The sequence below is a fragment of the Nanorana parkeri genome, unplaced genomic scaffold (assembly GCF_000935625.1).
Source record: "Nanorana parkeri isolate BGI_ZX_2015 unplaced genomic scaffold, ASM93562v1 scaffold1590, whole genome shotgun sequence".
Lineage (NCBI taxonomy): Eukaryota > Metazoa > Chordata > Amphibia > Anura > Dicroglossidae > Nanorana > Nanorana parkeri.
This window is the reverse complement of record NW_017307858.1, coordinates 83,482-94,605: the sequence shown is the minus strand read 5'-3', so window position 1 is coordinate 94,605 and position 11,124 is coordinate 83,482. Positions and strand designations below refer to the sequence as shown.

At 45.3% G+C, this 11,124-nt stretch overlaps 1 protein-coding gene across 1 annotated transcript in view; it reads left to right on the top strand.

The window, feature by feature from the left end:
- Positions 1-11,124, top strand: part of CEP89 (centrosomal protein 89) — a 62,166-nt gene that overhangs the window by 26,450 nt on the left and 24,592 nt on the right. The window contains exons 15-16 of the mRNA XM_018570743.1: positions 1,974-2,115; positions 7,343-7,432. Coding sequence (XP_018426245.1) covers positions 1,974-2,115; positions 7,343-7,432 — 232 coding nt within the window. The remainder of the gene's footprint in view (positions 1-1,973; positions 2,116-7,342; positions 7,433-11,124) is intronic.

Here is an 11,124-nt window from a genome sequence, read left to right as displayed (position 1 = left end):
CACACAGCCATATTTGTGCATTACATATTCAGCATGTGCACCCTGCTGAGCAGTGCTTCACAATGCAAGTCTATGAATTGGACGGCTGATTGAAAACAATGCACTTGTTATTGAGGGGGGATGGGATAATTAAAGGATAAGTTCACTTTATAGACAAAGTCCATTTATACTTTTTATCTCCTTCCCCTGACCTAACCCAACCCACCCTCCCCCTCCACAGTTGCATACTTGCCTCGCTCCTACGGTCGCAATATTCTAACATCCAAGCACTTCGAAATTGTCAAGATAATTATCATCAGAGCCAGAGATCATGAACATTGCTTGTAATTATAGAGCCATCTGTGCTATGGGTCAGGAGGACCGGTCTGATCTATTGATCTGGATACACTAAAAGGGCTAAATGCTGTTAATGGCTCCCACAGGATCGACCCAAACTTCTGCTGATATACTGCTGGTGCACCATACATCTTCTACTTTGCTATTCTCCCATTTCTCTTCCTTAGTGTTGGCTGCCAGACCCCAGCAGTGTCCCATGCTTGCTTTCCCAAAAATTAATCTAGGATTGGATCTCCTCACCATGATATTCAGGTCCAAATACATGTGTATTCCAATGACAGACTGTTTTATAAAGCCAATGCGTTTCAAGGGCTGTAACTCTTCCCCCTTCATCAGGGCTTAGGAAACTTTAAACAAAGCAGAGTTGTGAGTTTGCACAGCATCCATCAGCTAGCTGGTTCAAGTGGGGCTCAAATAGGTTGAGGGGAATTTATGAAAACTGGAGCTGCTGTGCATGACAACCAATTAGCTTCTCTCTTTTATTTTTAAAGCTTATCTGAACAAATTGAAGAGCGACTTGGATCCCGGTGTGGGGCTTCAGTTGTTGATTCACTCATCCCTATCACAACCCAAGGTGATCGTGGGAGCCCCAGTATTCAGATTCTCTGTATTCACACTACCACTAGCCTGGGTTTTGGTAGCAATAATACAAAACTAATTTGTATAGCATCTTTAGGGTTCCAGAGTGATTTGTCAAAACTGGAGCAAACAGAATCTGGTGCAGTTGCCCATGGCAACCAATTAGCTTCTCTCTTCAGTTTGCTTGAAAATGAGAGAGAGAAGCTGATTGGCTGCAATGCACAGCTGCTCCACATTTTGTCTGCTCCAGTTTTGATAAATCCCCCCTGTGTCTTTATCCTCTCGAATGATATGTCACTATGGTTTATTCTTGAAAGAGAAAGCATCATCAGTGTGTGGTGAGACTCCTTTCTAAATCCTTGTTTTTCCATATTTTTGTGATTGTGTTAGATATAGAGATATTTAGATTATCCACTAGAGGGAGTTCTGTATATGACTCATTTGACCTTCTCTGATGACATAACATGCCAGCCACACAGCGAAAGAATTGTTTTTAATGAGTCAACGCATAAACTTGCATTGTGAGAGAGAGAACAGTTAAAAGCTATAACCATGACATTTCCACATATAATGTCAGGTTTATTACTGCCACCTGCATAGCCTCCTGCCAGTCAGGAAGTGTGAGTACAGTATACTTCCTGTCGCTACACCACATGCAAGTGACACAAGGATTGGAGTGATCGTTCTTCAGCCTCCTACAACCTAATGGGTTGTTAAAGGAATACTCCACTTTACATAGTTACATAGTATTTGGGGTTGAATAAAGACATACGTCCATCAAGTCCAACCCATATAGGTCCACGCATCATCTCATTCTTGTGGATACTGGTATCCCTGGATATTACGGACCCTCAAGAAATTGTCCAAACGTTTCTTGAACAAATCTACACTCTTGGCTGAAATCACTGCCGATGGCAGTGAGTTCCAGACCTTTAATTCTTTACTTCTATGTAGGATGCTAAATACAATAAATATTGATGAGAACTGTTGATCATTCTGTATTCTTCACTAAAAAAAACACACAAAAAGATGGCATCACGCTGTATGTGTCCATTCAGGAAGATGAAGAGGAGGGTCGGCCAGCTGAGGCAGCAGTTGGAGGACTCCATGGAGAAGGAGGTGACGGCTCACCAGTATCTGGCCAATCTTATCACTCTTGCAGAGAATATCACCGGAGAAAGAGACCAGCTCATACACGTGGTATGTGGAAAGTGCTCCTTGGTTTTGCTTAATCTTTACTCTGTACTGTAATATTGACCTTTTGTATTCACAAATATCTCATTGGGCGGTACGAGCCTCCTCTTCTTGTGAAAACTGCCTTCTGTATTGCTTTGGTTGCCATGAGCCTCTTCTTGTGCAAACTGCCTTCAGTATGGCTTTAGTTGCCATGAATCTGTGAAAGTGTCATTAGAGCCTCAGGGAAAATCAGGTCAGAGCGGTGTCCTTTACTTTATTTGAGGTACTTGTATAGCACTTTACATACTATTCATTCACATCGGTCCTTGCCTTTTGAGGCGCTTACAATCTACGGCCCCTATTTCACATGCACATATGCTAGGGCTATTGTAGACTGCAGTCCTCCTTACCATCTAGTCTTGAATAGTATTGTAATGTTTTCCTTATGTAGTAAAGCGTTTTGCGAACAGTTGGCACTATACAAGTCCTGAATAATAATAATAAACCTTCCAGCATGTCTTTGTGAAAGGAAAGCCATGCAAGCACAGGGAGAACATGCAAACTCCATGCAGAGAGTGTCTTGGATGGTATTCAAACCGAGGACCCCCAGTACTGCAAAGCAGAAGTGCTAACCACTGAGCCACTGTCCTGCCAATCAGAATTACATTTGTACTGATCTGAACTCGGCAGAGCAGTTTCTGATTAGTTGCTATGAGTCCTTTCGGGATTTTGGTTATACACCCCAGGTTTATGTCCCAACCAACACTCCTAGCCACAAGCATCCTCCACACCGCCCAATACAACCCCTTTCAGTGAATCTCATGGTAATGATACTTCGCCCGCTGGTGGGTAACCATACAAATAAAAAGTGCTTCTCTATTCACCTCCTCTCCTCTACTCCTCCTGCTAATTGGACGGTGAAGGGACACTGGATCTGGAATAAGGTATGTGATGAAAATTGGTAGGTTTTATTTAAAAAAAAAAAAAATTTTTATTAGCATGTTGATGAATTGTAGAAGAATCAGGGAAGGCAAAAATCTAAGCAGATTAAACTTCACCTTTAATTCAAAGGGAGATTAGAATGCGTGCATTTTTTTTTTTATTCCCCTACATTTCATTTTTTTCTTGTCCATCAGGAATGCTTCTGGGCCATTCTCTTGTTTTAATACCGGTAGGTGTGCAGGTCCATTGTGTGGCTCCGTTCTCGCATTCATTATGTTTGTGGAGCCGGAAGAGGCCCGGCGTGGCCTGTATCCTTGGTAAATTGGAGAGTTGAACATCTTTAATAGATAGTGACATCACAGATGGAAGGCAGCAACTACCTGCCCTGAGCGGCAGCCGTCCCCGTGACATTCCGCTCGCAGAGCCTGATCTTCTCTGATGGCTCTGCCTTCACATCTATTTTAAGGTTACCTAGAAGCTAAAACATGTTCCCTGTGGGAATCTTGCTGACTGGAGAGTCGCACTAAACCTCGCCTGCCTTGTATGATGAGACGAGACACTTTCTTACCGTGTCCTCATCTGGGCCAGATGGATGGAATGAAAATGGAATCTTTCTTCCTCTAAATCTTCTTTTATTTCACTCTGCATTAGTTTTCTCTTTTTATGTTTTATCTTGTGTTATTTTTTTTTCCCTCTTCTTCTCTGTGGGTCTCTCTGGTTCATAATCAAATCATCTTTATTGACAGCTCAAATACTTTTTGGCGTTGCAAGTGGCGAATTGTCATGGGTTGAGAGCTGAGTCAGTTTATCCATAAGGCAGTCTAGGCTGTAGCTTAGGGCAGGTGTATGTCCAGGGGGCCCAGATGAACCTTGATGTTCCTGCAGTAAACCATGGAAGGGTAGACCAATTGGTCTAAGCTTGGTCTATTCCATAAGGACATCCTGGTAAATAAGCTTCCTGTATTCTTGAGCTACTTGGCTGTACCTGTTCCTTGATCTTCAAGAACGGCGTATGGCGGCATACAATTTCGTCGCAGAGGCGGTTTGGTCGGGCAGAGCTGTTTAACTCTCCTTCTTTTTTTTTTTCTTCCTATTTGTATTATGTTACTCATCTCTGTAGCACACTGGCTTAGGCCTCAATCACACGAAAAAAGGCCTGCACGTACAGCTCCGTGCTGTGTGCACGGCCGTATCAGGCAGCTCCCGGGAAGGATCGTTGCTGTGTGTGATTAGTACGCAGCCTCTGTCCTTCTCTATGGGAGTATGCGGCCGTACGCTCACCCGCCCTGCACGTCCGTGTGGGTGTCCGCACTCGTACGCTGACGGGATGGATCCGAGCCGGGACACCCACACCCGTACTTATGTGCAGTGTGAATGAGCCCTTAGGCCCCATTCACACTGAGTGATTCGCAAATCGCGCGTTTGTCACGCGATTTGCACGGTTTACCGCGCGATAAATCGCTCTGTGTGAATGGGGCCTTAGTAGTTAGCACTTCAAGCAGCACTGGGGTTCTAGTTAAAATCCTGGCTAGCAAACTATTGGAATAAAGTTTGCATGTTCTCCATGTGCTTACATGGGTTTCCTCCCACACTTTGAAGACATGCTGGTAGGATAATTGGCTGCCGTCTAAAAATTGGCCCTGTGTATGTATGTGTGCAAGTGTAATGTATGCGTCTGTAATGGGGACCTTCGAGTGTATGCTCCTTAAGGGCAGGGACTGATGTCTATGTACAGTATGTAAAGTGCGGTGTAAATTGTCTGCGCTTTATAAATATCTGTAATAAAATAACTATAAAATATCATGTGTCATCATGGAGGATTTCTAGAAAAGTGTTTACCTACAAGTCTGATTGAAGCTGAAGTTTAAAGCTGCTTCTATTTTGCCTTCCCTGGTTCCTCCTCCTACTCCTTCATTAGCATGCTAATGAAGTTAATAAATGACATACCTTATTTTAGTCCTGATGATGCCATCACTGGGTCTCTGTGCAATGCAGGCAGATCATGGCTGGTGGAAGGGGCTAGCAGGGTGCTGTACACAGATTCCTGAAAACGTCACAGCACCCTGCCTCCGTACACCTCTCAGGAGCACTGATGTAAGCAGTGGGCTGGCTCTTGGGAGGAGTTGTGCAAATATCAAAATGCCTTGATGGGTGAGTGTCAGTATGGAGGATCAGACATTTCTACGCAGGCTGCATTTGCATTCAGTCTTCCCTAGGTAATGCCCACATGCGATTCTGAACGTCTATAACGGAAAGAACTGAATTTCAATAATTTAAGCGTCCGGACATGGGACAGTCTGGCTGGGAAGAAAATGGATAGATGATGCTGGACATCCAGCCAGGAAATGAGGCGGGCTCTATCTGACTTGCTGCAGCTGCTAATGTACATTATGAGAAGCTCCCAGTGTGCAGTGAAATCGGAGGAAGCCATTTCAGTCCAGGAGAGGAGCCGGTACAACTGTGCGAGACTGAAGGGAGGGACGGAGGTCAGATATAAGACTGAAGGGAGGGACGGAGGTCAGATAGAAGACTGAAGGGAAGGACGGAGGTCAGATATAAGACTGAAGGGAAGGACGGAGGTCAGATATAAGACTGAAGGCAAAGACAGAGGTCAGATGGAAGACTGAAGGGAAGGACGGAGGTCAGATAGAAGACTGAAGGGAAGGACGGAGGTCAGATGGAAGAATTTGGCTGCAAAAGAGGAAATTCACTTTAGATATTTTCTCAGATACATAATATACAAACAGCATAAACTCCTGGACTCTTCAGCTATTTGTCACCTCCACCGGGTTATGTACAGAAAGCCCGCCGGTCACCCTACAATTACATTTCTTAGTGAATGAATTATTTACTCCTCTCTGTAGCATTCCAGATACTCCGGCACTTCCTCTGGAACATCAAAGCTTGTTTGTCTCTTAATGCCGCGGTGCAATTTCCGAGTCATCCATGTGTGACGGAGAAGTCCTTTAAGGTGAAGGTTTTGCGCCTAGGCGGACAGTCACAGACTTTTTTTTTATCTTCGTTTTTCTAAACTTGCTGAAATAAAACCCTATCAGGAGACTGTCAGAAGAAAGGGTTTCAGAAGAGGAATTTTTAAAGGATCTCTCTTGGAATCATGTGGGTCCCATAGTAACATTTTGATAGGGCCCTCCGGCTAACTCTCTCTGTAGCAGCTGGCAGTGTCATCTGTGACAATACTGGTCATTGATCATAACATGAAGTATGTCTCCATCAAGGAAAGGCAGTGGGAGAGCTGTCAGCATAGTCGGAGTACCAGAGACGAGTGCTTCGGATAAAAGTTAGAGCTGGAGTAGCAATAATAGTTACCCTAATGATGATTTCTATCAGGACAAGTTTAATGCTCTTGCACATAATTAGTCTTTAACCCTATGGCTCCCCATGCACTGACCCTACAATGTCTGTAAAACCAACTTTCAATTTACAAAAGGTGTGTAATGTAGGGACCTACCGATGCTATCCAATCAATTTGTATCCTTTCAGGCAGATTCTTGCACTACATGCTTGTTGGTAGCTGTATAGGAGATTGTACATTCAGATAGTAACATGTATGGTGAGCCTAAGGGCAACCACGTTAAAATCTGACGCTACATGGGACACCCTGGCTGGCATCCCGCCCAGCTCCTGGCAATCATTGACGTCCGTGAGCTTGGTGGGACGCTAACCGGAGCCAGAGGTAATGTACACCACCTGCACCACAACCCCCAATGTGTCTGGTAACATACATCCTCATCCCCTACCCTCAGGACACCCCTGAATATGACCATATAACCTTTTGTACAATCCACTTTCAACGGAGGGGTACCGCTGCGCCCCACACACTGCTCGAACTTTAGACGGGTCAGCAAGACTGGGACAAAGCTCGAGCAGAGTATGGTCGGCAGTAGGCATACCTGTTGTGGCAGTGAAGCTTCACTGCCCTCTGAGCTTCAACTGCAAATGCTTTTTACTGCACCGACAATCTTGAGAACTGACAGCAACCGGAAGCTTCCCCATTTAGCTTTCCTTAACAGCCTCACTAATGGGGCCCCCGTCCTATCCCAGGCCCCATAGCAGCAGCCACATGGGTTGCTATTGTTACATCACTGGAAACAATCTGAGAGAACTTTCTTCCACAGCAACCATATTTCATACAGTTCCATTGCAGGCATTAGAAAATCAGATGTTGCCACTAGCGATATGTTTTATTTACAGTGAATGTTCCTCCTATACCATGTCCAGATGTCATGAGTGTCCCTTTTGGCATTCCTTCTCAACATGGCCTCCTCATCATGATCATACTTTGTTTTAGGCTAAAGGCTTGGAAGCGGAAAAACATGGAGTGTTATCTAAGATGATGGAGGGCAGCGTACGTCTGGGAAGACTAGAAGAGATGGTGAAGGTAAGATGATGAGTGTATTTGGAAAGGAAACCCATACTGGGAGAAATATGGAGGCTGCCATTGCTGGCTGTTATGCTGGCCGGTGATGCATTGAATGTGCGAGTCCATGACCCAGAACAAGTAGGAGCGGGGGGACGTCACTGTATCGGCATTCTCGTTCTAGATCTCTGAAAGTAGTAAAGCCAGCAGATCAGAATAACCGATAATTAGAATGCTCAGAAAGGGGGCAAGGAGCATTATTTCCTTCAGCAAGGGACACATAGTGTTTTTAGTATAGATTATCTTCTTTCTTTATAGCCAGGACTAACAACAACAAAAAAAACCCTGGTGATCCTCCCAGAAATCGTTTGAGTAGATAACTTCCTGTGCTCTATGCTTCTGTTGCATTCATATCGGTTACATTGTTCCCAGTTTGCTCTGAGCACTACAGAACATCTCTCCATGTTGTGTTGAAGAGGAGAGGGTGTTCTGTAGCCTTGTAAGTAGCATAAAGACTTGGTTACAATTTAAAATGTCATTGACATGATACAATGTTACATTGAAATCAAACTACCTCCTTTTGGTGCCCATACATGTGTACATTGAAACGCGTCGGAGATGGGGCCCACAGTGGATCATACAACTATTACAGAAATCAGGACTCAAGGAGTCCATGTTATACTAATGAATTATATATATATATATATGTACACATGTATGGGCACCAAAAGGAGGTAGTTTGATTTCAATGTAACATTGTATCATGTCAATGACATTTTAATTGTAACCAAGTCTTTATGTATGTATTAAATATACGTTTATACAAAACCATGTATGTTTGATGGACGTCTTGTATGGTTTGGACACTTTTAAAGCCCCGCTTTTCTTTTCTTGTATACAATTCTAATTGGGGGTGTGGTGCCCATCCCTAATGGTTCAATTTAATTCCTATGCTTTAAAAGCCTTGTAAGTAGGGTGACAACACTGCACCTTCATACATACAGTACAATGAGTGAGTTCTTGTCACCCTAGGACAGGAAGAATAGAAATAGATGGTCGCCAGCACATTTGGGAGAGCTGGTGACCATCTATTCTTTTTTGTAAGTATTGGGCGGCCACTTCAGCACCGCCCCACAATATATGGGGCTTCTCGGTCAGGAGTGCGGTGGGACTCTATTTGCCTAGGACAGGAAGTGTGCTAATTGGTCAGCATGGTCATGTGGCCACACTTGCCAATAAGAAGCACTTTATACTTCCGGGACCTGGTCCCCGGCTCAGAAAAGATCCTCATGTGGCTGCTCTGGCCAATGAGCACTCGCCATTTGCGAACATTATAATTACAGACTGTGAAGTGCAGTGTACGGTGTACAGGCAACTGCATTGGCTGTCCAGAACAGGTTGGTCTGGGTAGCAGAGCATGCTGGGACTTGTGCCCTTGTGGTTTGAGAGCCAAGATGACTGTTTTGAGGGGACCGTTCAATACCTCCTTTCTTCCATCATTGCGCCTGTTGCTAGCAGACACTTTTGTTGCATGATGAATCAGAACTCGTTTAGCGTGTTCCTTTTAAGCCGGCAGTGTAATGAGTAATCCTGATCCTTACGGTGCTGGTATTTTAGGCTTGCCGTGGTCTTCTTCTCCACAAACCTTCCCATGGCATCCCCGCAGGATAATAAGCTGACAGAAGGAATCTCAAAACGAGGGAAGACTTAAAAGCATCACGTCAGTCTTTTTCCCTTTTAATCTCACTGCAGATTCCACACCTTACTCAGACTGTCAGTTCCAAAAAACGAGGGAGCCGTACTGTGATGACAGCTGACGTGGAGCCTCTGGAAGGATATATAGTAAATAGCTGTATATATTTATTCCAGGGATTTATATAGTGATGTCAGTTTATGTATGGCCAGTGCCGTCACAAGGGGGGTGCGACCCGCACCTGGGTGACACCATTGCAGGGGTGACACCAGAAAGACTGACCGTCATTTTGGTGTCACCACCTCTAAAAAGTCGGGCACTCGGTCATGGACAGAGAGCCCGACAGTGTCAGGAGAGAGGAGGGGACCCGGTGGCATACCTCATCCCGCCTGGTGAACGTCCCCCTCCTCTCTCTGCCGGCGTCCATCACCAAAATGGCTGCCGGCAGGCGTCAATCAGATGGCCGCGCATGTGTGCTGACGACACAGCTAGGTGACACCCAGCCTCGGGACGCCCCTGTGTATGGCTTTACATATTGTACAGTCTGTCAGATCTGTCCCTTCTCCCAAGGAGCTTACAATCTAAGGTCCCTATCTCACCTGCGTACATGCACATACAGGGACAATTTAGAGGAAAGCCAATTTACCTACTGATGGGGAAAGAGCAATTGGGAATACCACAGACCAGAGGTGAGCAAACTCCAGTTCTCCAGCTGTTGTGGAACTACAAGTACCATGAGCATTGCAAGAGTCTCATGGCCACGGGCATGACTCCCAAAGACAGGTGCATGATGGAGGGCCGGAGTTTGCCCACCCCTGTCACGGGGTCATTTGAGTGACGGCTCGAAGTCTGCTGGGGCTGCTGACGTTGCATCCAAAATGGCGGCACCCAGGAGCAGTCTCCGGGCTTTTAGATGTCTACACAAGTGAGGATTTTACAGGTAAATAACATCATGTGATCGGAAGATTTTTGTTAGCATAATTGGTCTGGAGGCAGGGTCCTTTCTAAAAGTGACCATACACTGTACTATAATATGTACTGTATAATGTATGGTCAGCTTGAAAATGATCTTCAGCAGATAAAGTGACAGCCCGTGTTTGAGATATACCTAAATCTGGGCAGAAGCCCTCCCTGGCTGTACACGGCCTAAACCCGTTTTTTCTCCTCCATCTACGGCATCCATCCTCTTCTCAGCTTCAGTGGGGGGTTCTGTGGTTTTGGAACGGTGACTGTGTCGGTGAGATCTGGGTGCTGCAGTGGGATTACAGGAAAATACAGACATGACGTTTCTAAATCCTCGTCTTTTATGATTGTGGCTGTTGGCTTATTATCCCCCCCCCCCCCACTGGAGGATGCAGCAAAGCACAATGGGAAGATTAGAGGAGAACAGCACAAGACAATGCAAAGCTTAAAGCAGAACTCCAGGCAACATAGTAATCTTTTCCCCCAATCCCCTCCCCTCTGGATAATACTCTTTATCTGAAATCATTCTTTTTTTTTTTTTAGGAATAAAATGTAATGATTACGTTACCACCCTTGTCCCATTCTTCTCCTTCTTGTGGTATGGCGGTGGGCAGGGAGCAGCGGAGATGTAGGGACTACCTGTCCTATTAGTCTATGCGGTTTAAGCTGCTCTGGGCATGATCGGGTTACCACTCTGGTTCAATTTTTCTCACTCCTGTGGTATGTTAATGAGCAGGGAGCAGCAGCGACGCAGGGACTGCACGTCCCAGGAGTCTATGCAGTTCAAGCTGCTGTGGGCATGATCAGGTGACTACTCTGATCCCATTTTTTTCTCCCTCCTGTGCTATGTTGGTGGGCAGGGAGCAGCAGCGACGCATGGACTACCCATCCTAGAAGTCTATGCAGTTCAAGCTGCTGTGGGCATGATCAGGTGACTACTCTGGTCCAATTTTTCTCCCTCCTGGGTATGTTTGTAGGCAGGGAGCAGCAGCGATGCTGTGCGGGTAAAGCTGCAAAATCTCGAGGCACCCCAGTCTAAAAATGACATGTGGTCCCA